General features: G+C 38.1%; 1 protein-coding gene across 1 annotated transcript in view; it reads left to right on the top strand.

Annotated features, from left to right (window-relative positions):
* LOC127454648 (thrombospondin type-1 domain-containing protein 7A) overlaps nt 1–27,252 on the top strand; it is a 151,570-nt gene that overhangs the window by 98,358 nt on the left and 25,960 nt on the right. The window contains exons 11-17 of the mRNA XM_051721998.1: nt 1,210–1,345; nt 2,185–2,288; nt 4,406–4,600; nt 5,452–5,715; nt 23,960–24,138; nt 25,964–26,097; nt 26,643–26,796. Coding sequence (XP_051577958.1) covers nt 1,210–1,345; nt 2,185–2,288; nt 4,406–4,600; nt 5,452–5,715; nt 23,960–24,138; nt 25,964–26,097; nt 26,643–26,796 — 1,166 coding nt within the window. The remainder of the gene's footprint in view (nt 1–1,209; nt 1,346–2,184; nt 2,289–4,405; nt 4,601–5,451; nt 5,716–23,959; nt 24,139–25,963; nt 26,098–26,642; nt 26,797–27,252) is intronic.

Raw genomic sequence — 27,252 nt, 5'->3', positions numbered from 1 at the left:
CTTATCTTTCAGTCTTTCTTTCTATCTATCTATCTATCTATCTATCTATCTATCTATCTGTCTGTCTGTCTGTCTGTCTGTCTGTCTATTTATCTTATCTGTCAGTCTTTCTATCTATCTGTCTGTCTGTCTTTATATCTGTCTGTCTGTCTATTTAGCTATCTATCTATCTATCTATCTATCTATCTATCTATCTATCTATCTATCTATCTGTCTGTCTCTTTTTCAGTCTGTCTGTCTGTCTGTCTATCTGTCTGTCTCTTTTTCAGTCTGTCTGTCTGTCTGTCTGTCTCTATTTCTGTCTGTCTGTCTATTTATCTTATCTATCAGTCTTTCTGTCTGTCTATTTATCTTATCTGTCTGTCTGTCTGTCTGTCTGTCTGTCTGTCTTTATATCTGTCTGTCTGTCTATTTAGCTTATCTATCTATCTATCTATCTATCTATCTATCTATCTATCTATCTATCTATCTATCTATCTGTCTGTCTGTCTGTCTGTCTGTCTATCTGTCTGTCTCTTTTTCAGTCTGTCTGTCTGTCTCTATTTCTGTCTGTCTGTCTATTTATCTTATCTATCAGTCTTTCTGTCTGTCTATTTATCTTATCTGTCTGTCTGTCTCTCTGTCTGTCTGTCTGTCTTTATATCTGTCTGTCTGTCTATTTAGCTTATCTATCTATCTATCTATCTATCTATCTATCTATCTATCTATCTATCTATCTGTCTGTCTGTCTGTCTATCTGTCTGTCTCTTTTTCAGTCTGTCTGTCTGTCTCTATTTCTGTCTGTCTGTCTATTTATCTTATCTATCAGTCTTTCTGTCTGTCTATTTATCTTATCTGTCTGTCTGTCTGTCTGTCTGTCTATCTATCTATCTATCTATCTATCTATCTATCTGTCTGTCTGTCTGTCTATTTATCTTATCTGTCATTCTTTCTATCTATCTATCTGTCTGTTTGTCTATTTATCTTATCTGTCAGTCTGTCTATTTATCTTTTCTGTCTGTCTGTTTATCTTTTCTGTCTGTCTGTCTGTCTGTCTGTCTGTTTATCTTTTCTGTCTGTCTGTCTGTCTATTTATCTTTTCTGTCTGTCTGTCTGTTTATTTTATCCATCTGTCTGTCTGTCCATCTTTCTGTCAATATATAGTTTTATGCACAATACACTGCAGTATATAAATTAGCATGATATTAATCTGTGGATTTGGAACGACAGCTGCAAATGAGCAGAAGAGTAAACAAACTCGCTATCGAGTGGTCATCCAGATGCCAGCAAATGGAGGTCAGGAGTGTCCGGACGTCCATTATGAAGAGAAAGACTGTGAGACACCATCTGTCTGCCTGGTTTACAGGTACAACACACATCGTTTCAAAGCAGCTTTACAGATAATCATACATTAACAGAAAATGAAAACTGTAATATCTATAAAAATCTTAGAGTCATCGTTGTGTAGTTTGATTAAATATGATTGTAAATTGTGTATAAAATAGATAATGAAATAATTAAATCATAATTGTATTTAGAACCCCAGTGAGCAAGCCAAAGGTGACTGTGGCAAGGAACACAAAACTCTATAAGATGTTGGTTAATGGAGAAAAATACCCTGGGAGAAACCAGGTTCACTGTGGGGGCCAGTTCCCCTCTGGCTAAACAGCATGAATATAATGCCAATATTAGTTATTTATGTGTAGTGCAAGTCATGGTTTAAAATTAGTAAACTAAGTAAGTGTTAAGGGCCAGTGTTTAAACAAAGATTTTGTATGCTGTTTTTTTTTTTTATTATTATTATTATATATATATATATATATATATATATATATATATATATATATATTTGAAGAAGTTGCATGCAGCTATTTTCCATACAGTGACAGTTCATAATGACCACATCTATCCAGCTCCAGTATTGATAAAAACACCTTAAAATCACCATTAAAGTAATTCATATGTGCTATATTCCAAGTCTTCTGAATGCTATCAAAAAAGGTTTGTGTGAGGAACAGAACAAAATTTAAGTTCTTATTCTCTGAAAAATTTCCCTTTGCTGCATAGCAAAGTAAATAATGATATATTTTTCATTAACAAGTTCATTTTCAAAGGTAGTCAGTCAAGTCAACTAATTGGGATAAGCAATGTACTAACTAATTATCCACTGCTGACAATAATAATAATACATCCTGGACATTGCAGGTGGAAAACACACAAGTGGCGTAAATGTCTGCTGGTGGCATGGAGTATCCGCAAAGACAGTAAAGGAGCTCAGGAGAACTGTGGCGCTGGAGTCCAGACTAGAGGTACATCAGCTTAAATCCCCTGACCCAAGAGAAGTCAATTACCCAGACCTCTGACCTTTCACCTCTGATACCTCTCCCTCTTATGCACGCACAGTAGCCATACATGCTGCAACTAATTTTATTATACATTGTCTGATTTGAGATTGTTGATTTGCTATGTGAAATGTATTGTGTTATTTTTGTTCTGTTTATATATTTGCAGCTTAGCAGTTAAAGGCAACAAAGTAATTTCAGAATTGTTACATCTGCATTTGTATTGTATCTGCATTCAGCTTTATTCCTTTTTTATATCCCTTTAGTTTATTTTTCCAATTCTTTTATAAATTTCGATTGCGCAGATGACTGCATTATGTATTATACCGGAATAGTCAGTGGTCTGACAAAGACTTCCATCACACTAGATTTCACATTTGCCCTTCAGAGCCTGTCAGGAGCAAAGCAATCCTTCAAACTCATGATCTGATTACTCTTGACCGTACAGAAAAGCGTCACTGGGTGTCAGCATTGTTGGTGCTGCTTTATTGTACTCAGTATTTTCACAAAGTTTGATCTATTGGTTCCTGTTTACTGACATAATTTCCAGAAGCTTACTGCACATCCTCACGGAAATGTAAACAGTTTAACAGACCTGTCTTTACAGCAGCTCTCTGAGCTGCTCAAATCAGACTGTGACTCATTGGTGTGTTATAGGTATTGTTAATCTTAGATATGGCCATGCATTATGTATCGGTGACCATATTGTTATCAGCTAAACACTGGACCCACTTTAGGTATCTTTAACTACTATTTACTTAAGCATTTGATACGATGTACTTATTATGTAAGTACATGTTGTTGCATTGTACTTACATTTAAAGTACTTGCATTTAATTACATCTGTAGTTACACTGTTAACCTTACCTCTAATCCTAAACCTGACCCTAACCCAACCCTTACCCTAAACCCTAACCTCTTACCTTAAACCTACCCATACCTCAACCTCAGTAGCAGCAAATGTGAATCTTGTGAGAATTTTGCAGAACAACATGTAGTTACACAATAATAACATTGTATTGTATACAGTTTAATGTTAGTACATAGTAGTTAAAGACACCTAATATAAAGTGGGACCAAAACATTTATATAATATAATATAATATAATATAATATAATTACTTAAAACAAGACAAAACAATGTGCCAATGGGATAAGGAATATCAAATCAAATAATGATTTATGGTTTATTTATTTATTTATTTATTTTGTATATATCAATGCATATAGCAAAATTCAGGAACTTCCATGGACATTTTTGTGGACACAAACAGATTGTTGAATCTGAGTTTTCAGTTGATTCACTGAAACAGTTTGAACTGATTAATTGAAATAAATTAATATAATATAATTTTGTTCCTTAAAAATAAACTGCTGTTTGCAGTTGATAATATCATGGCTTAAAGGATGTAAAAGTCTAGACTAGAGCTTTTCCAAGGTCATAATATAATATTGTAATAAAAAAATAATTATTGTTTATTGGTAAAGATATATATTTCAGTGCATCTATATCAGTGAGTTTAATGCATTTTTATATTTTATGTTGACGAATTTAAATTGTCAGGGATCCCATAATCAAAGAAAACCTGTAATAAAATAAATTGTGAAAAGTTATGAACATTTCTGTAGTGAATATTCACTTTTATAGGGAATAAACATGTTTCTTGTTATGTTCTGCTCTAAAATATTTAATAGGCTAGAAATTGCTAGACAGTTTTTGACTACATGTTGCTTTTATCATCTTAATGTTTCTCATTAGTTCATTAATATGTTACTAATGTACAAATGGTATGACGTACAAATGGAAAACCACCTCAGAAAATCATAATAATCATGAACGACAGGAAATGTCCAATTGTGTGCAAACCCTGAATTATATTTATATAAAAATACTTTACATCATTTCCCTTATAATAGGTGACTGATCAGAGTGAACAGCATGACTCTCTCCTGCCTGTCAGTCCTATAAATAACCAACTCCTGGAAGCCTGAACTCTCTATGTCTGGCACTGTGCCCATTCTCTCTGTAATCTACAGGACTGTTGAATCTCACCGCTGTGTTTGTGTATGTGTGTGATCTGCAGCTATCTCATGTAGGCAGCTGGATGGCACAATGGCGGATTTCGTGCAGTGTCTGAAGTTTGCCAACAGCATGCCCGCTGTAAGCCAGCCCTGCCAGTTACCGTGTCGAGACGACTGCCAGCTCACCAACTGGTCCAAGTTTTCTCCTTGCACCTCAGACTGTGTCGGGGTTCGTACACGGAAGAGAGCTCTCGTAGGTAATGAATGATGACACGTGTTAATTAGGCTGTGGTTTGTGAGGGTTAGTGGTTGGGTGGGGTGGCATACCTGGTTAAAGCTCTGGAGGTTGCTGATTCGATACCCACAAGGAGAAAGTTTAAAGGATATTCACCCAAAAATGAAAATTCTCATAATTTATTCACCCCCATGCCATCTCAGATGTGTATGACTTTCTTTCTTCTGCTAAACACAAAGATGTTTAGAAGAATATCTCAGCTCTGTAGGTCCATACAATGAAAGTGAATGGTGGCCAGAACCTGAAGCTCTAAAATGCACATAAACGCAGCATAAAAGTAATCCATAAGACTCCAGTGTTAGATCCATGTCTTCAGAACTAAAAATATTCTTCTACAAATCTTTGTTTGTGTTCAGCAGAAGAAAGAAAGTCATACACATGGCATTAGGGTGAGTAAATGATGAGAGAACCTTCAATTTCGGGTGAACTATCCCATTAAGCCCACAGTCTGCACACTAGAAGCTCTGTAGATATTCACAGAATTGGAACGGCCATCATGCACAAAGTTACCCACATTTTACACAGACTGGGGCTAGTTGTCACACTTTTACCCCAGTGAATATTTCTCAGATTAGGTTTATTTTTGAAAGGCAGTTTCTGCATAGTCACATACCTCAAAGTCTTGGCTACAAAAAAGCGACGGTACTTTTTTATACTGTAAGCGTTAGTCCAACCAGTCATGCAACAGCTGCAAGCAGATGAAAAACACGACAAGTTTGAGGCAGGCAGGGGGTGTAGCTCTGACTTCCGGCTCATGACTCATTCATTAATAAGCTTAATTAGAACAGTAATCAACACTTCCTCTGATTACAGGAAAAAGCAAGAAGAAGGACAAGTGTAAGAACAGCCAGATGTACCCACTGAGCGAGACCCAGTACTGTCCCTGTGACAAATACAACGCCCAGCCTGTGGGTAACTGGTCCGACTGCATTCTGCCAGAGGGCCGTTTGGAGAGCGCTTTGGGCATGAAGGTGCAGGGAGATGTTAAGGAGTGCGGCCAGGGCTACCGGTACCAGGCCATGGTGTGCTATGACCAAGAGAACAGGCTTGTAGAGACTTCACGTTGTAACAGTCACGGTACGTCTCTTTATATTGCAACATGGACATTATAAGGGGATGAGACGGCCCACTTGTATCCATGTGATTGGGAGAAATCTGTAGTTCCACTTTACAGTTAAAAGAGCCTATTGCCAATTTTATGGAGATGTCACCTCAGTGTTTCCTGTTTTGCTTTTCAGGAGTATCCAAGTTGTGAGCTTGCTTTGAAGCTTTGAATGTGATTGTGATGAGTTAAAAAGAGTGTGTGTTGTGTGAGATATCAGCTGTTAAAGGTAACACGGATGTCACACTTGACAGAAGCGGGAGGGGGAAAGATCAAACAGCACACACTTTCTGTAGTATTTTCAAATATTTAGCATTCTAGTACATGATAATTGTAACTCATCATTGTAACACTGCTTTGTTTTCCAAGCAGACATAAAAAATCTGTGCTCCCTGACTCACGTTAATTGCATGAAGCCGGACAATCAGATTGGATTCTGCCTTTCTGAGAAAGCTCTTGCTGGTTTTGTGTGCAGTATGCATCAGACAGTTTGTGAATAGTCCATGGGCAAGCTGTTTGAGGCTTAGACTATCACACTCCCCATTTCCCTGTTAATTGGTTTCTGTTTGTTCAACGCCCATCCTACAACCTCCTCTCCCAATCTGTGACGTTGACCTTTCCACTAGTCTGTCTGTAACTCTCCTTGCTGTGGTGCATTGCTCACTTAATCTTGTCATTTGGAGAGCAGACTGGTAAGAGCATCAGGCGCTGCTCAGTTGACTTTGCCCTCTGCCCGAGTGACTCATGCCCCCTGCTGATCAGCCGGTCTAAATCTACAGCCCTCGTTAAAGATATAGTGCTGTCCTCAGGACTGGGCCTAATCTAAACTGACATTAACCACTGACAGATACTCTCACTTATTTACAAGCAAAAACATTCAATGCACTTCAGTGAAGTCTTGTTATATGAACTTATATGAATTTAGTTACATCTACTAAATAAAAATACCAAAAAAGTAATTATTTAATTACATTGAGTCTATTTAATTTATACCACTTCTGTTTTGTTTTTTTGTGAGCTGGTAGCAACACACTCTCACGGTGAAATCATACAGATTCATACGAGTTGGCTTAATTGTATGGAATCGTAAAAGTTTGGTCATACAAATTCGTACAACTTTTGCAACAGCCAATCAGGAAACTCTCCCTCATCTCCTTCTACACGCGAAACTTTTGTACGAGTTGGCTTAATCGTATGAAATCGTAAGAGCTGGGTCAAACAAATTCGTACAACTTTTGCAACAGCCAATCAGGAGAATCTCCCTCATCTCCTTCTACATGTGGAACTTTCACTTACTTCTGCATTACATATCCGGGTATTTGCACATCTACAATTCGTTCAAATTTATATGAACGAACTTGTATGATTTCATACAATTTAGCCAACTTGTATGAATTCATACGACTTCACATGAGATCGTGTTGGCTTGTAGTCTCAGCGATAGATGATGCCATCTTGCCTTTGAGTTTTAAATCAAGCTTTCCAACCAGGCATGCAAGGTCCTTAACATCCAACACACAAACCATAATGACGGTGACACTTAACAATAATATTTTTGGAAATAAATACACATTTTAAATTACGCAAAACCCAAAAGGGACAACAACCACAACCCCAACAGTGCAAATACTGCAATAAAAGCAAATATTAAGACATTCATTTGCAATTTTTTACTAATGCATGTGGTGCATGCTGGGAACCTGACATCACATGTACATCTGGTAATGGCCAATGAAAATAATTTAAGCTATCCCAATGCAAATGGATGAAGTGACATCTAAACTGTGATACAAAAATTCAAGATTAGTAGCTAATTTTAAGCAACTAAATTGAACAAGAAGCAAAAATGAATTTTTTGAGTGTACATATGGCCCGGATCCCTCCTTCACTGCCAAGTCTACAGGGTTTTATCGTCCGCCAGGCAAAAATCATAAGAGCAATCATTTTAGAAAATTAGTGGCACACCTCTCCTAAACAAGCTGCATGATTTGAGGTATCATTTATATTCATTCACACAGGACATGTTCATTCATTTAAATCAGCTAGACAACAGAATGTCATTTTATAATCGCAATAATTCCCATACACCGTTGCTAAAACACAAACTTTATACACTCGAACATGAATGTCTCTTTAAATGGAGAAATGTAATACTTGAGCAAACCCCTTACCCTTAAATCTGACCATTAGTGGGGTCACGTGACGCCATGCAAGAAGCAGACGTGTGAGCGACGAGCTCTGCGTACTTTGCAAAATTTTTTATTATTTTCATGTTATAATCTGGTTAAATTTGATACACCCAGTTACACATTTGCTCTTTGACGCAAAACATGGCAAAGAAGTCAAAATCCTCGGGCTCTGGAGACATTAAAAGACACTTACGTGTTCAGAATGAAAGCTCCGACAGGCCTACAGACTGGGGACTCGATTTGGTTGGCGTGGCGGGAGAGGAGATCCAGCGTCAGTTGTAAAACATCTCGGTGATGTTGACGAAGATTCTTGCTGACTTGGAGGATCTCGCTGTAATACGTCGATCGATTACGGTGATGGAAATAAAATTCTCTGAGCTAGTTACAAGAGTGACTGATGTTGAGAGATGAATAGATTTTTTGGAATCTTCGGAGAGGGAATTAACTGCTAATCCGCCCGCGACCAAAGTTGATTTGGAACATCTCCTTGAACAGCTTGAAGATCTTGAGAATAGAAGCCGCAGGAATAACGTTCGAATTGGTGGAATTCCTGAGCATGAGGAGGGCAGAGATATGGTGAAATTCCTAGACGAGTTTTTCCCCGAGTCTGCTCGACATAACAGGCCACAAGCTGGAAATCGAGCGAGCTCACAGAGTCCCAGCTCACAGATTTGCTGAGGGAGATAGGCCCCGATCGATTCTGGCCAGATTTCTGAGATCATCCGATAAAGATCTTGTGTTGCGCCAGGCGAGGAGCAAAGGGAAGCTTTCTTGGAAGAACCATAATATTTCCTTGCTCCCGGACTTTGCGAGTTCGACAAGAGAGAAACGCGATCAGTTCAAGGAATGTAAGAAACTCTTACATCAGCAAAAGATCACTTTTGCTCTGATGTTTCTGGCCAAACTGAGAATAGAAACAAAGGATGGTTGCAAAGTATTTACATGTCCCAATCAGACAATGTCTTTTATCTTAAATCAATGGGTGAGTAAACCATTGGGTGTTTCTCATGTGAGTGGGTCGACTCGCTGTACTTACTCTGGCTTTTGAGGAAGCTGGGTGTCATTTTGTTTTCTTTTTTTTTTTTTTGCATTGGCTCCGCCGATCAGCTGGAGCTTGTTTTGTGAATAACACTTTTCCTTAAAGAAACTTTTGCATTGACGAAAGATTACTTTTGCATTGAAGTTCCCGGCCAGTTTGAGAGTGGACACTACGGATGAACGCAAAATATCTACATGCTCACACAAAAGATGTCTTTTATGAAGTTGACGGATTGTGTAAGTCATGGTATATACTTTTATGCGGCCTCCGAGTGAATTGACTCGACCATCCACGGAACCGGGATGCCGGTTTTGTTTCTTTTTGTATTGGTTCTGCCTAGAGGCTGGAGCTTGTTCTATTGAATAACACTCCTTTGGAACAGCTGTGGATTAATCTGTTCTTTCTTTGTGCTTATTCCTCCTGCTGGCTGTAGTTTGTTTTGTTGAGTATTTTTACAGGACATTGGGATGATTACGTCATCCATTGAACTCATAACAGCCGGCTCACTGAACATATCTGAACGGTTTTATATCAGCAGGAATTTGTTTTGTAGAAGATCACACCTTTGAGACAGTTCTGTGAATGCATCTAATCTTTGTATTCATTCTTCCTATTGGCTGGGGTTTCTTTTACAAAGTATTTTCTGTTATGTAATTTTGCCTCACAAATTTGTGAGGCAAAATTTAGCAATCCGATGGCAAAGTTGTCGTGGGGGCTCGTGGGCGTTCATGGACCTTGTCGCCGGTTGGTGCTTTCGTGTGTGGGGTTAATGCGCACGTTTTTCTTTTTCTGTTTGTTTTGTTCTGGGGGAAGTTCGGGGTTTGATTGTTTCACTAATGGGGAATGTGGTCTGTATAGTATTGTTTTTGACACAATTTATTTTTTCTACTATATCAAAATGTCAAATGTTAATATGAGTGTACTATCTCTCTCCACATGGAATGTAAATGGGTTGCGGCACCCCATAAAAAGAAGGAAGGTTATTACTTTTCTTAAACGTAAGAAATATAATATAGTGTTTCTTCAAGAAACACATCCCTCCCCGCAGGAAGCTGAAAAATTTGGGAAGATATGGGGTGGACATGTTTTTTTTAGTGCTGGCTCAAGTAAGAGCAAGGGAGTCATTATATTGATTAATAAACATCTACAATTCAAATGTCTCAAACAGACTAAAGATAAATTAGGGAGAGTCATTGTTGTTTTAGCTGAAATTCAACGGCAAAGGTTGATTTTGGCTAATATTTACGCACCTAACGCTGATGATCAGGGCTTTCTTACAGATCTTGAAGGGATGTTGCAAACCGCTGGCACCCCTCATGATATAATATTGGGAGGAGACTTCCATGTCCATGTTGTTGATCGCTCAATTGGAAATATCTTACTCTCAGATCATGCCCTGGTGAGTTTCGAGGTGTTGCCATATACAGAGATAAAGAAATCATATAGTCGGCGCCTTAATGTGTCCCTTTTGCAAAATCCTGATTTCCAACAAATGTTAAAGACTGAAATCAGTGTTTATATGGAGACCAACTGGTCCTCAGTATCCTCTGTGGGTGTGGCTTGGGAGGCATTTAAGGCGGTTCTTAGGGGTTGGATCATACAGTATGCCTCATTCATCAAAAAATCCAAAGCACAAGAACTCATGGAGTTGGAAGAGAATATTAAATGTGCAGAGGCAGAGCTGAAGCACCGTATGTCAGCTGATGGCCTCAGAGAATTGACCCGATTGAAATATAGATATAATACTATTTTGTTGCGGAAAGTGAAGTTTTGGTTATTCAGGGCAAGACAGTCATATTTTGAGTTTGGTGGCAAAGCAGGGAAGCTTTTGGCTAGATATATAAAGCAGAGAGAGTCTCTTTCTATCATTCCCTCAGTGAAATCTGCTGGTGGTGAAATTTTTACCTCAGCCATTGATATTAATAATGCCTTTAAAGAGTTCTATCTTGATCTTTATAGCTCCACATCTTCGTCTACTGATGAAGATATTAGAAACTTTGTGGAAACATTAGATCTTCCTAAACTGACGATTGAGCAAAAAAACTCTCTTGATTCTGAGATAGACTTGGAGGAGCTTGACGAGGTAATTAAGTCCCTACCTACTGGCAAGGCTCCGGGGACAGATGGTTTTGCCGCAGAATTTTTTAGATCCTATGCTACAGAACTGTCTCCACTTTTGTTAGAAGTTTATACTGAATCATTAAAGAATGGAAAGCTTCCTCCAACCATGACACAAGCCCGGATCAGTCTGATTCTTAAAAAGGACAAATATCCAAGCGAGTGTAAAAGTTACTGTCCAATCTCCCTGATCCAACTAGATGTAAAAATATTGTCAAAATTTTTGACTAACCGATTAAGTAAAGTTATGACATCTCTTATACATATAGATCAGGTTGGGTTTATTCGGGGCCGTAGCTCTTCTGATAACATCAGGCATCTCATCAATATCATCTGGTCAGTAGTGAATGATCAATCTCCGGTCGCTGCCATCTCGTTTGATATGGTAGAATGGGATTATCTTTTTAAGATTTTGGAAATGTATGGGTTCGGGAGTACATTTATTGGTTGGATTAAGTTACTTTATAGACACCCTTTAGCAGCGGTACAAACAAATTGATTAATTTCAGATTATTTTACTCTGGATAGGGGCACTCGGCAGGGTTGCCCTCTTTCCCCTTTATTGTTCTGTCTTGCCCTGGAACCGTTAGCAGCTGCGATAAGGGGGGAGGATGATTTTACAAGGGTGGTGGCGGGAGGTGTAGCGCATAAGCTTTTGCTTTATGCAGATGCTATTTTATTATTTGTCTCTGAACCTACTAGATCTATGCCTTGCCTCCACAGAATTATTAGTTCCTTTTCCAAGTTCTCAGGATACAAAGTTAACTGGTCTAAATCCGAAGCTTTGGCTCTGACAGCGTACTGTCCAGTAACAGTTTTCCAGCCGGGCACCTTCCAATGGCCCAAACAGGGCATTAAGTATTTGGGGATTTTATTCCCAGCAAATTTGTCTGATTTAGTTAGTCAATTTTGACCCTTTAATAAAAAGATTTTCAAGCAATGTGGGCATGTGGGCTTCATTATATTTATCGATGATTGGGAAGGTTAATGTTATTAAAATGAATTGTATTCCAAAATTTAACTACCTGCTACAATCTCTCCCTGTAGATGTCCCACTCTCTTATTTAAAGCAATTTGATAGCATAGCTAAGTCCTTCATTTGGAATGGTAAACGTCCCAGATTGCATTTTAATAAGTTACATAGGCCGATTGACAAAGGAGGGCTAGGCCTACCCAAGATTTTGTTTTATTACTCTGCATTCAGATTCAGACATTTGGCTCATTGGTCACTTCCACCCGAGAGAGCCCCTCCCTGGTTTGTTATTGAACAGGCAGTTCTTACCCCTATTTCGCCATTACAAAGCATCTCTATCAAACTAATCGGAGAAAGTTAAGTTACGCCCCGTTAATTCGCATTTACGCTCGGTATGGACTAAAGTGTCCAGATTGTTTAAATTGGACATTTATTTAAATGTTGCCTCGAGCATATGGCAGAACCCAAGATTGGCAAGTCCCCTTTCTGCTGGCCAGAGTGGATTATGAGGGAGGTTGCTACACTCGGTGACCTATATGAAAGTAGAGTGCTGAGATCATTTGAAAACTTGGTCCAACATTTTGGGATCCCCAGACCTCAGTTTTATAGGTATTTACAATTGCGCCACCTGCTTTGTACTATTTTTGGGAGTAGCACACACCACCCTAAGGAGGCAGATACTTTGGGAGAGGTGATTGCGGCTTTTGGAAAAGGTCATGAGGCATCAGTGTACTACTCCCTGTTAATTCAGAGTATGGGGGATGGAGCTTTAACTTCTATTAAGAGATTATGGGAGAAAGATTTGATGAATTTGTTATTGGAGGAGGGAGTGTGGACTAAGATTCTGAAAAATGTCAAGTCTGCATCTAGAGATGCAAGGGTGCGCCTTATGCAATTTAAGATTTTACAAAGATTTTATTGGACCCCCTCTAGATTATATAGGCTTGGTCTTAAAGACACACCCACCTGCTGGCAATGCCAATCAGAAGTTGGAGACACAACCCATGTTTTTTGGGGATGCGTTAAGATCCAAGATTTTTGGTTAAAGATTCAGAATTATTTGCTTGACATTCTGGGCACTCAAATTTTACTTTGCATTTTGGGCGATGGAGAAGTTATAAATTCGGGCGACAAATATATAAAAAATTGGGTTCTGACTGGCGTGATGATTGGTAGACAAATTATTTTAAGGGGATGGAAGTCAGATGGAGCCATTTCTGGAGTGGTGTGCGGAGATGGGGAGGGTGGCGGCTTATGAGAAGATGATAGATGGAAGGCTGGGGCTGGAGGACTTATTTTTCAGGAAGTGGGGTAGGTATTTGGCAGTTTTGGAGGACTCTAGGGGAAGGGATGAGGAGGGAGACATTTAGTTTAATTATGCATGTTTATTATATATTTTATTTTTTATTTATTTTTATTTATTTATATTTTATTTTATTGTTCGTGTGTGTGTATTATTTTATGTGACCACAGGGGTGTTCTTCAGGGTGGGGTTGGTGTTTGGGGAGGGATGTTAATGAGGGTTAAAAGTTAAATGATGATTCGGTGTGTATATGTTGTGTTTTTCTCTGTTGTGTTTTTTCTTTGAATCAATAAAAAATGTTAATTACAACAAGTCTGACCATTAGTAGTAGTGATGCTTGCCTAAGCAAGCACCACTAATAAATACTTGATAACGATTAGATGTTGTTCAAGTTGATCAGCAGTACACATTAAAAACGGCAAAATGAGAGCTGTTAAATGAAAATGATCTAACAGATGCCATGAGAAATATGATTAAGGAATAAAATAATCTTGGTGAAATCAACTCTACAATGATTTAAATCAAGAAAACATTTGCCAGAAAACATCAACAGTATGCCTCATAATCTGATCTATACTGCCGTTATGCACATCACAGATTCTCCCGAGGGCATTCACATGAAATCAAGATGAATAATGAAGCCTTGATGAGTATCATTGGATCTCCATGTGAGGTCTCTGAGCTCATGATGTGCAGATGTGGGTGGGGAGAGTGGTGATGTCATCACTAGTGAATCAGAGAGAAGAAAACTGATGATGAAGATTTTGTCATTCCCATTTATCTCTCTGTCAGTTATTCTGTTTCAAAACCTAGTTCTGTTTTTAGGATCATAAAGATAGGAACCAAGATCCTGAAAAAAGCAAGAGAAACGTCAGTTATAAATATGCAAATTGAAGACCATGGACAGTTGTCACACTTTTCACTCCAATGAATATTGCTCGGGGTAGGTTTATTTTTGAATTTCTGCATAGCCACATACCTTGAAGTCTTGGCAACAAAAAAGCTATTAAACATTTTCGCCATTCTTGCCCAGGAAAAAGAAGATACAGTTCAATAAACACATGCTGACCTTTTGTGACAACATGCCCCTATAATAGGGCATATTAACACACTACTTGGTGCAAGTTGTCACAGTGGAACTTGCTACTAAACCACCGGCATAGGTTTTATGTGACCTTCACAACCACCAAAACAAAATCTATGCCTTTTTTAAATCTACACCTGCCTATTTTGCTTTTCAGCAAAATTTAAAAAGTTTTAAAATTTAAAACACATGACAGACTGCACTGATAAATATGTGATACATGCTCTGACCTGACTTTCATGAAAAATTGTCCTAAGACCACATTTAAACTTTTCGGTAAAAATCTGCCTTCATAATATAGTTGACCCTTGCCTGAATGTATGACAGTGTGGCTTCATTATGTTCACTTCTTTACCCAGAGCAATAACAACAATTTAACGAAAGTGAAAATTTACTTTCGAGGGTAGAATTAAAAAGAAATATTCTATTTTTAGAAGGTTTTGAACTCGGTGTTTGAAATGCGCATTTGCACAATTGGAGTCCAAATCTTAATGTTACAATGATATAGCTTTTGTGACAACTTCCCCGTGTGACAACTAGCCCTGGTCTACCCTATAATTATAATTTTTTGATTTGTATGCTTATTATAGTATCGCTTAGCAACATGCTAACAGCAAACTCTATTTAAATCAATTGTAAGTTGAGTCTCCTGTGAACATCACATGAGGATTGCTGTTTTTACTGTATGTACCTACCTATAAGCGTTCCATATTTTTCGCTTATGAAGATCTGTTGCAGTTAGGATGCTGTCTTAGAAGGCAGCGGCCCCATGTAGGCAGTAGATAGCAAGGCAGCTCGCTAGGTTTTCGAATCCTGTTCCCTCACCCCCTCTTTCTCTCACAGAGTTAATCGCTACATTTCATCTTAATAGAGCCCTCTGTCTGACACGTTGCCTTGGGCTACTAAGGAAATCAGTAAAGACTCTTTACATCGCTTCTCTGGAAGACATGAAGAAAAGAGCATGACAAAACTGCCTGCTTCTTTTCGAATGTGGAAGATGCATGTTTTTATCTCAAATAATTTTTATTCAGGGGAGTTCATCTTGAACATAACAGATAGCTACAAGTGTGTAGCACCCATCATATTTTCTCCCTCAGTGTTGGCACTTTTTGATGTGCCACATGTGACACTTCTGCATTTAATTTATTGATTTGCCAGGAATTAAATGTTTTCACATGAATATTTAATATACATGCTTTGACATAGATGCATATTAAGCTCCACAGACTGCAGTCTATGCAGTTTATCATGGGAGGCCATTGTATGGTATGCTCTTAAAGGGATAGTTCACCTAAAAATGGCAATTTTAATGAATATCCTGGTCCGTCTTTTCAATACAAGAGCAGTTGATAGTGACTCACTTTAAAGCTTGAAAAAGGACCCAAAAGAATCATAAAAGTTGTCCATATAATTCATTTGTCATATTCCAAGTCTTCTGAAGCTATACGACAGATTAAGTCATTTTTCAGTAAAAACCTTAAATAAAATTTCTCCTTTTGTGTTCCGCATAAGAAAGAAAGTCATATGGGTGTGAAACGACATGAAGGTGAGTAAAAGACATTTTTGGATGAACTACTCTTTAAATAAGTCTGCTTCAAAGGCTTAGTTTACCCAAAAATGAAAATTCTGTCATCACTGAGAAATAGAAGAATGTACTTTATTAATTCATTTACAGGGATATTCTTCTTGGAGATCAACTTTTGTTACAAAACACATACAGACAAGTGCCAGAAAATAACACACACACACACACACACACACACACACACACACAAATACAATAATACATAATACAATAGCACACACATCAATACAACCCCCATCTCAACTCAATTTCCTCCCTCCACTAACAGTATCTTATTTACTCACACTTATGTCATTTCAAACCTAAATTACTTTCTGTTTTCTGCAAAAACACAAAAGGAGATATTTTGAAGAAATGTCATGCTGAACTTTTCCATACAACGAAATCAGACAAAAAAGCACCATTATATGGGTTTGGATAGTATTTTTAATTTGGCTGAACTATTATTTTAAGCTTTCAGGGTAAGAAACAGTAAAACTAACCCACTGTTTTTCTTTGATGTCTCCTTCCCTGTGACATTTTGTTGAAGGAATGAGGTCAACACAGCAACAACACAAGCTGTAAGGAATAACACAAGGACTGGCATGTTCCGTAAAGGCCAGTGACTCTCAAGTGCTCTCTGCCACCTCTGAATTTGCTGTAGGGCCAGAGACCGCTACATGTCAGGTCCAGGGTTCAGTGCATGGGCATTGGGCATGTGTTTTCTTCTGCTAGAGGGCGTTTACACTGTTTTAGAAGTGTAACAGGGCTGACATGTCTTTGGTAAGGCATAACACTGTGGGTCAAAAGGGAAGAGAGAGAGCTGGTTTATACAGATGCATTATGATATTCTTCTCACCACAGTTGTACAGAGCGGTTATCTGAGTTACTGTAGACTTTGTCAGTTCGAACCAGTTTGGCCATTCTCTGTTGACCTCTGGGCGTACAAAGCTGGGAAACTAACCCCATCTCTATCTGGGGGCCTGGGTAGCTCAGTGGTAAAGAATCTGGCTACCACCCCTGGAGTTCGCTATAATGTGGTTCGTTCTCGGTGGGGTGCATGGTGAGTTGAGCATGGTTGCCCCGGTGGATGGCGTGAAGCCTCCACACGCGCTATGTCTCCGTGGCAATGCGCTCAACAAGCCACGTGATAAGATGCGTGGGTTGACGACTGGGACTGGCAACTGGGATTCATCCTCCGCCATCCTGACTGAGGCGAATCACTACGCGACCACGAGGACTTAAAAGCTCATTGGGAATTCCAAATTGGGAGAAAAAGGGGGAAAATCCAAAAAAAAAATCATGTCTCCAACAAATCAAGAGCTTGTGAATCGGTACCAAATTGGGAAATCTGTATCAAAACCAAGCCCTAGTATTAAATAGTTAGGATCAGTTATTTGGTGCTTCTTTGGAAGTTCTAAAATAATTGTTAATGAAATTCTTAAACCTAAAAAGAGCAGGCATGTAAAGAAATCTCTGAAAATTATTTATTGCTATTTTCCAACACATTAGGGCCCATATAATACAGTTCCATGTTTGTTTGTTTTTTCTAAAAATATTGCTTTTATTTTCATATTTATAGCTTGTAGAAATGATTAAAATAACATTGAAAAGATAGGGATATTTTAGGTGCCTTCTCCAAAAAATGCTGCCTTTTTACTTTTAGACAAAGATTGTGTGTTGATGCCAGACTTTATATACAACCTCACATGTACCCCCTTTTCACTATTTGTCACAAAATTTGACCCACTCACTCATTGCTCCTCTCCTCAGCCTCTTAAATGTTTGTATCCCGCAGGATACAAAAATATTTTTAGGGTTAAATTAATAGTTCACTTGGAAGTAAAAAATACTGCCATGATTTACTCACCCTCATGTCGTTACAAACGAATGACTCTCCTGCCTCTGTGGAACACAAAAGGATTCAAAATGTTAGTGACTGGCAGCCTCTGCATTTCAAATGTTCCCTCTTGTGCTCCACAGAGTAAAGAAAGTCATATGGGTTTGGAATACATGAGGTTGAGTAAATGGTGACAGAATCTACTGGAATCATTAAGTGAAATCTGACTCAGAATGGTAAATTTCTTTACCATTCCCTAACTGTGACAGTGCAGGATATTTTTGGGTCACTGCAGTATTCCTCCCTGGGGACTGACTGTTCTCCAACCCTGTCTCGGCCATGTCAGATCCTGGTTAATATTTCAGGTGGGCCACATAAGGCTGTACATAGCTGGGAAACTAACCCCAGACCTCTCTGATTAATTGCTTTGATTTTTCAATCATGTCTCCATGTGTAATCCCCTGTAGGCTCATGCTGCACTGCTTGTGTTCCAATTGCTTGTTAGCAGCAAAGGATGTGGCAAGTTCTTAATGTCAGATAGAGCAAATTCTACTTTTTCTGCAGTATCCATGTCCTTACCTTTGATAAAGCTAAATAAGGGCTTAAAGCTGATGTAATTTGTGCGCCACTAGCGCCACCAAACGGAATTGCAAAAATACAATTAAAACATTTCTGAATACGCCCCTGGTCTGCTGTTGTTCAAACAGTCAGATAGTCCCGCCCCAAACTCACACCATTGGTTGGGGTAATAAAGCATAAATACTAACTCGGCATTAATTAAATTCAGTACAACAAATACTAGAATGATGTAAACATACAATTAAAATAGAATATCATTAATAAATGTAATTTGCAGTAATGAGAATTTGAGGGGTACATTTTCATAATTGTCATAAAAATATAATATAATGCAAAAGATCTTAAAGATCCTAAAAATAGGCTTAGTTTTTATTAAGCAAAGCGTAATTTCTTATTTATCATCTTTTGATTTTGGGGTGAACAGGTTACTATCAAGGTACAATTAGGTACTGTAATATCACATTTTATTAGTGTCCCCATAACATTTTTGTGATCCATGATACTGATGCAGTTGTGCAGAGTTAGTTACATTCAGTGTACAAAATGAACACTCACCATGTGCCAAATGCTTGTAATAATTGGCTTTGACAGGTAAATAAACATAGCAAGTTGGCAGGTAACATTTTTAAGAATTGAAACAAATACATGGTTTAAAATCCCAATTAGAGTGGTATTCTGACCCTCAGTTTTTTCTTTTATTTTCGTAAATAAATCACTGACAACTTACTCCTGGAGTTAAAACAGCAAAACCAACATCTGAAGAACAAGATTACCATGACATCTTTGTAACAGGTGGTTTTTCACAGAAATACTGGCTTGTGTGTGAAGTGACACAATGACCTGCACTGTTTGCCGCAAATATACAAGGGTAAAAACACTAAATGTCATTGTGTTCAGGACAAAATATTTATATTTGAATGAAATGATGCAGAATACAGTTTCGAATGCTGTTTAGAAATATTTATGGTTGATTAATTTGGACCCTGAGTACAGCTATTTGAGATTTTCCTTGGAATATTTAAGCAATAAAATAAGAGAGACCATACTTTATTGTGAATATAGTCACGGCTAAAAGGTGATGTTGGCATGATGTATAGCAGAACCTGTATATTCACAATACAGCTTGCCCTTAATGAGGCCCTATAATGCTTTTTGGGATTTTACCTTTCCTCTAGTGTGTAATATAGCTGTTTGTGCATGTAAAAGGTCTGCAAACTTACAAAGCACAAAGTCCACGCCAAAGGGAGTTACTCTCGTCTACAGAAAACACTGCCCTTGAACTGCCTGAAACGCCTGGTTTGCAGTCCAGCCATTACTTTCATGACATAGCTACGTCACTATGTAACATATTTGCATAATCAGGAATGCACTGCTCAGGAAGCCTCGAGAGCTGAAACTCGGTTATGGTAAGGTGCGTTACATTTCCGACACACGCTCTAAGCGGTTGACCAATCACAACAGACTGGGCCAGCTGACCAATCAGAGCAGACTGGGCTTTTCGGAAAGGGGGGCTTTAAAGAGACGGGAGTTACAACAGAGTGTTTCAGACAGAGGGTGAAAAGAGGTGCTGCAGCAATGTACAGTATGAGAAAAATAATGTGTTTCTTGAACATAAAAGCATGTAAACCTATTCTACTAGACCCCCAAAATAAAATTATGTACCTGTAAATGAGCATAATATGGGCTCTTTTCTCTAGGTGCCTTATTGCTTTGATATAACGGTTGCTACATAATGAAAATATTAAAGACACACATATTCATTAAAAAAGCATTCTGTGCCATCCTTCTACTAGAAGATAGAGGGTCCTATTTTAAGAGCACTAGCACTAAGCACATGCACTAGCACCCAAGTCAATGGGCATGGCTATGAAGTTTTGGTGTTTTCATTCAAAAGCGCTAAGTCTAGACATAAGTGAGTTTTGTAAAATTGTGTTTATGGGCTGGGTCAAGTACAATTTAATTCTGAGGGTTTTCTCCGGTTATTGCACTGTTTGTGTTCCATTATATAGTGCATTCCTTCTCAAGCGCCAGCGAGATAAAAAGACAGTACATTCATAAGAAGTTGCTAGCGTAAATGAACTATATGCAATGAATTAGAAGAATAGAAATATGGACTTGTGCTCTTTTTTGCATTAACTGTGTCCATGTTGAATGTCAGGCACGTTTCTGTGACATTGGCACACTCCTTTAATACACATGGAGAATGTGGTTCTCATCAGGATTAGTATGTACGCTCCATTAAATTAAAGAGAATGTAACTATTATTAATAATTTTCTTCTTCTGACACACAAATCATGGCTAGTATTAATAATGATTGTATCGGAACGCACTTATTACTCTTCAAACTAAACGAAATTATAATCAAAATAATGAAGTGGTCAAAAAATCATACAAAATCCAATCATTTTACCCTCTCCAACTTCTTCCACTGGCCCCTTTTGTAGTGTCTTAAAAATCACTCTACGACAACAGGTGCAAAAATACAAATACAAATTAGATCAAAAATAACATTGTAAATATGAACATAATTATAATAATTGAAAAAATAAACCATAACCTTAAGATAGATTAAAACAAATCTCATAAATATTTGTTTCATAAAACGGCTTCAACCATGATTGGGGGACATAATTTGATAATCCACTATATTTTCAGAGTTTGGACATGAACTTTATTACCACCTGCTGGTGGAATCTCCAAACTGCAAATGTAGGAACTGAGTTTAGACTTTTGCGCTGAAAACGGACATGCTTTTGAAATGTCTTAGCACAACATCCTATTTCTCAGGAAAATAGCTAATTGTGCTATGCGTTACTTTATTAACATACAATACACCCACAGTTTACGCACATACACCCACAGGTAGCGCAAACATTTCCACCCACACCCATTTGTGCTTTGTGCTGGCACGAAAATTTAGCTTAGAATTAGCGCTCTCACGAAAATTGGATCTACTATGGAAACCGTCTATATTTTTAATGCATACTTTACCACAGTATTTTAGTAGCAGTGATGTTTTACATTTGGCTTGACTGATTTTGAAGTTCTGAGCCAATTCTTGGCCACTCATGAAAGGATGCTCTGAGGGATACAGTGACACAGAGAAGTGTGTGTGTGTGTGTGTTCTTGGAAAAGGCTGATCCTCTTGGGGTAAGTGAGTAGGCAGTGCACATGGCTTGAGCAAACAGCAGTAATAAATTCAGTATAAGCTGCAGAAGCATATCTTATTCCCTGACCCTGTAGCCAACTCTCAGATCACATACTGGATCTCTTTTCTCTTAATACCAGCTTCTTTACACTGTTTATGTACCTCTATTTTTCTAATGATATATACAAGGCAAAAGCTTGTTTTAAATTTTTAATCAAACCGATTCTTGGCCATTTTGAGATTATTGGAATTGCACGTTAAATGTGCCTGACTGGCAAATTTTTGCCCCAATCAAAAACCAGACTTTGACTTGCGGCATGAAGTCTGGTCCACATCACAGCTTATTCTGGACAATAAGTCAGGTAGGCAGGTAGAGCGTGTCTGACTGATATGTAAAGGTACAAACTACAGTTTTTGTTTTGTTTTTACGGGGTCCGTAGGGGCAGTTTTATCTGAGATACTGTAGATGATGGCATAATAATAGACTGTAGAACGGATTTGGGTGGTCTTTGAGACTACATCCTATTGATCTCTTCAACTCTGCGGACCAGCCGGCGGGTCGAAAAGGTGCCACTATGCCACAAAAAAAATGTTTGCTTAAAATGTTCAAGTCTCCGAAAACATAAGTCAAGCATATGTGATATCGTTTGAAAGCTTAGAATCTGAATGTTTCCTGGATAACATATCACTTCTGCATTTATGTTACATAAAATAACAAAATAAGGCCTGAAAACATTCGCCCCACAAATCAGCGCTACCTTGAGGTCATGTGGTAGAAATATTAATATGAATATAACAGTCTTTCAAATAGCACTAAATAGAAAAATCCTATATTAAATGAAAGCTCTCATTCTCAGGAATGCAACTGTACCGTTTATTTATGTACCACAATATCACAGTTTGGAATATTTTCAAAAGAATCACAAAGTGAAATATGATTTCTATAAAACATAAAATACAAATGTCTCTTTTATGTGCCGATCACTGCTGCTGTAAGCCCCAAATAGCTAAAAACTTTATATCTGCTTTTACCGTTTAAGGTAGTTTTCTTAAACATGAGCCATTTTTTTTACTTGTTTATGAGCTTGCTTGTGTGAATAATCCAATGTTATATCTTAGATGTCCAGAACAAAGTATGCAGTCCAGCATGAAAAGCATGCTAAACAAATCATCGGAAATACATGTTATACTATTGATGATAAAATTGTATACATCATTGCAAAGGGGAGGATCTCAGCTTTCTAATGTCACCTAGACTGAGCTTCTAGTCTACTCAGAGGCAGAGATATTCAATTAAATAATGAGGGTGGTGCATGAACTGAAAATTAGACTGAATGTCTATGGGCGAGCGAATCTGTGAAGGCTAAAATGCGTTAGAGTGCCATCTACATTTCTGATCGCCATTTTGTGATGGAAGGTGATAGAGGAAATAATCTTATTTTCTTGTACTTGCTGCCAGTGGCAGACCTCTGCCTTCCCTACTGAAGGAGGAAGCGGGAACCGGGTGAACACTACACGTAGGACTTTAATGACAGACTGTTCAACTTAAACACAACAAAAGAATGCTTTTCAGGATACAGGAACACCGGCACACACACACAGCTCTGTGTGGTGCTCACACTGTTGGCCATCTTGGCCCAACGCAGAATGCACACGTTTAGATGTCTGCGTGTGCCTCTCTCTCCCCAACTGGCATCTGCGGCTCCTCTTTATCCCTCTGCCGGCTGATTGAGGCAACTCAGTGGCAGGCGTCTGTCCTTACGGCCCGGTCACGCCCTCCTCCTTGTCACACTGCCATCTAGTGGAATAAAATAAGACTTTTTGGAGGGATATGGAGTGGTGGTGGCGTAGTGGGCTAAAGCACATAACTGGTAATCAGAAGGTTGCTGGTTCAATCCCCACAGCCATCACCATTGTGTCCTTGAGCAAGGCACTTAACTCCAGGTTGCCCAGGTGGATTGTCCCTGTAATAAGTGCACTATAAGTCGCTTTGGATAAAAGCATCTGCCAAATGCATAAATGAAAATGTAAATGAAGAGAACCAGAATTACATGCTTGCTTACAAAGTTGAGACAACAACAAAACAATTTATTTATTTATTTATTTATTTATTTTTAATCATAAGATTGTAAACATATACAATATTATTTATGAATAATTGGAGTCTTTATTATTATTATTATTTGGAAAGGTTTCAGAAAAATGTAGACACATTTTTGGCAATTAGTCCACACACAGTATGTGTAAATGGTGAGCTTGAGTGTGAAAAGTAGCATGCGGCAGCCCAAAAATGCCCCAGAATTGATGAGATTAAGCTTACGTTGTCTACCGTTTTTGATGCAGTTTTGTTGATATTCATTTTGTATATGTGCTGTTTTCAGGATATATAGAGGAGGCCTGCATCGTTCCCTGTCCATCTGATTGTAAACTCAGTGAATGGTCAAACTGGTCGCGCTGCAGCAAATCCTGTGGAAGTGGGGTCAAAGTTCGCTCCAAGTGGCTTAGAGAAAAGCCATATAATGGTGGAAGACCCTGTCCGAAACTAGACCACCTTAACCAGGTGAACCCTTACACATGCATAAAGGAAAGCATACAAACAAGAGTATGATTGAGCACATTGCTTTATACAGATATTGAGTGCTTATTGGCTCTTTTCCAAAACCAGTGATCTGTCTTGATGTCTACTGCCTACATAGGTAAGCGCCAAATAAGGTAGCATTCTAACTGAGTAAGTGAGCTATTTAGACCATAGGCAACAACTCATGCATCATAAAAAATAGCACATGTCATGTGAACTGCATGGGAGACTTGTCTTACAATTGATTTCAACAGAGTTGCTTAGTTAACTATGTGATACTAGCATTAAAATAAGCATAAAAGGAATTGCACACACAAATATCAAATTTTAAGAAGTTATCTGACCTTTTGGAACAGTCATTGCATCTGGAACACACCAATGAGGCCTTTCAATGCTGCCTACCTAGGCTGCTCACTTGGTTTTGGAACAGAGCAATTATATTCCCTCGATTTTTGAAATTTCTGGGTCTGATTACACAGTGCAAATCAAATGCTTGAAATCCAAAAATAGGATCACATGTGAATCACAAATTATTCAGCATTGCTTGTCTTTTCATCTAAATTTTTTCTGAGATGTGCTAGAATTAAATCTCACCACATCAAAGTGCCTCTGAACTATTTGCTCCTTACAAATGTATTTTTGGATTTCATTTTAATTGCTTAGATTAATTACTCTCATGTTATTACTTATCACATTATCAGGGTGGTTAGAGGTCATGTTGTTTTGCATTTGACAAATCTGAACATGACTAGAGTAAAAACTACATATTCATTTATACTTTGTTTGTGTCTTTCTTAAAGTCAACATGAAATCAAAATTGGCCCCATTTACTTGTTCCCATGTTCCCTTACGTATTGTGCGCTTTTCACCAGTGCACATTATTCCAAAAACTTCATAATCTTTTATCAAAATGTAAGCACTTTCTCTGCTTCTGAAATGACTTTCTCTTTCAGCCGGTGTCCCGAATCTATCTTATTTTTCAAACTCTCCCCTCCAACCAACTTCATTCTTGTATGTAATGCCCATGTTTCACAATACTGTCAATTCCAATGGATAAAATCCATCCAGTCCTGTCTTGCATTTGTTTTTCCCTGTGAATATCCTGTGTCAAATATGCCAGATTGCACAATTAAAATGAGCTGTGAACACCATTTCATGTTGACTTTAAGAATTGCTGTTTCTTTAAAGGTGATGTGTGTAATTTCTGAGACATTAAAATACTTTCTCCTATCCCAGTTTAATATGTAGAGTCAACTATAAGTAAGACATTTGTATGTTGATTTCCCCGAAAAATGCAAACATTGCTCTTTGTTTGCGCATTCCAACATCCCGACATGGCAACACTGGCTCAACCAATAGTGTGAGTTTGGGGTTGGGACTATTTGTTTGTCCGACTAGCTGCAGATGGGGAAACCTTTTTGCAAACAGTCATTATTCTTGTAATACTATTTGCTGACCTTAGTGGCACAGAAATTACACACTTCCCCTTTAAAACAAACAAATGCATTCTTAACTGAATATTATGTTTTATGGTGCTTTGGTCTCTAGACGCCAAGTTCTGATCAAATTTTTCTCCTTTGTCTTCCTTTCTAAAAATGCTGCTTGGCAACAGGCACAGGTAAAAGCACTTTCTTGTCTTTCTTCACTCTCTGGAGTTAATTTAATTTCTACTTTTGGTTTTGTGCTGTTTTAAAACTGCTGGTTGATGTGTTTCTAGCCTGCCTACATAAATGAGAATACATTTTATAGTGGTTTTGTTTTATAGTTGTATTGCTTGTTGTAATGAGTTGGTGATCTCATTTTTAAGATGTATGAAGTGGTCCCATGTGTGAGTGACTGCAGTCAGTATATTTGGGTTGCTGAACCCTGGAGCGTGTGGAAAGTGAGTAATGTGGACCTAAAGGAGAACTGTGGTGAAGGTGTGCAGACCAGAAGAGTCAGGTTAGTGTCCAAGACACCTATTCTTTGTTGTAATGCTGTATTTCCTGCAGAAACCTTTAAAAGGGCCATATTTCTTATAAAATACTAGTCATGGTTTCTTGTCTTATTCAGTTTTTCGTGACCATTTTCCTCTCTCTGACCTCTTTTGAATTAAACAATCTGTTTTTGTTAACAAACTTTTAATACTAAAATATGTAATCTTGTTGCATATGAAGTGAGTAACAAGCCCCTGCCAAGTTCCTGAATAGGAAATAGGCATAGATGTGTAAATGGCAGGGTCCAAAATTGACTGACAAAAATAATTTACCCATTTTCCCTTCCATATATTATTTCCAAAACAGCGAATTACTTTGTCACTCAAGATGAGTCAAATTGCATCTGTCACAAAACATGATTTTTGTCCTCATATTTTTGTTTTTATGGCTTAATGTGAGGAATATACACCACACAGAGATCTGGAGTAAAACAACTCTAGGAATCAAAGATAATCTTCTAAATCTTCTAAATGTAATTTTGCTCTGTACTTTTCTTTAATGGACTTCCAGGTGTATGTTTAACACAGTGGATGGCCCCACTGATGCTATGGAAGACTATCTGTGTGATCCAGAAGAGATGCCGCTGGGCACAAGGGAGAGCCGGCTGCCCTGCCCCGAGGACTGTGTGCTGTCCGACTGGAGTCCCTGGACCCCGTGTGACCTGGTGAGGGTTACCTCTAATCCATTTAGCCCCTGTTACACCTGATATTAACATTTGTTCTGGGTAATTCATTCACAAGTGGTCAGCCGAGACAGATCACCGTTTACAACTGGTTTTACCATGCATCTCCTGTGACCACTTGTAATCCGATCTAATCGAGGCAATGGTCTCTGATTTCCTAACTGCAAACATCACTCACAACGTCACTCTGTTACTGCATGTTTCATAAAAATTAAAAAAAAAAAAAAAAACACTTTTGTTCCTAAATATACCTTCATATATACAGTATATATAGTTCACCAAAAAAATTAAATTCTCTCATCATTTACTCACCCTCATGCCATCCCAGATGTGTATGACTTTCTTTCTTCTGCAGAAAACAAAAACAAAGATTTTTAGAAGAATATTTCAGCTCTGTATGTTCATATAATGCAAGTGAATGGTGACCAAAACTTTGAA

Source organism: Myxocyprinus asiaticus, chromosome 16 (assembly GCF_019703515.2).
Source record: "Myxocyprinus asiaticus isolate MX2 ecotype Aquarium Trade chromosome 16, UBuf_Myxa_2, whole genome shotgun sequence".
Taxonomy (NCBI): domain Eukaryota; kingdom Metazoa; phylum Chordata; class Actinopteri; order Cypriniformes; family Catostomidae; genus Myxocyprinus; species Myxocyprinus asiaticus.
This window is presented reverse-complemented; position numbering and strand designations above follow the sequence as displayed.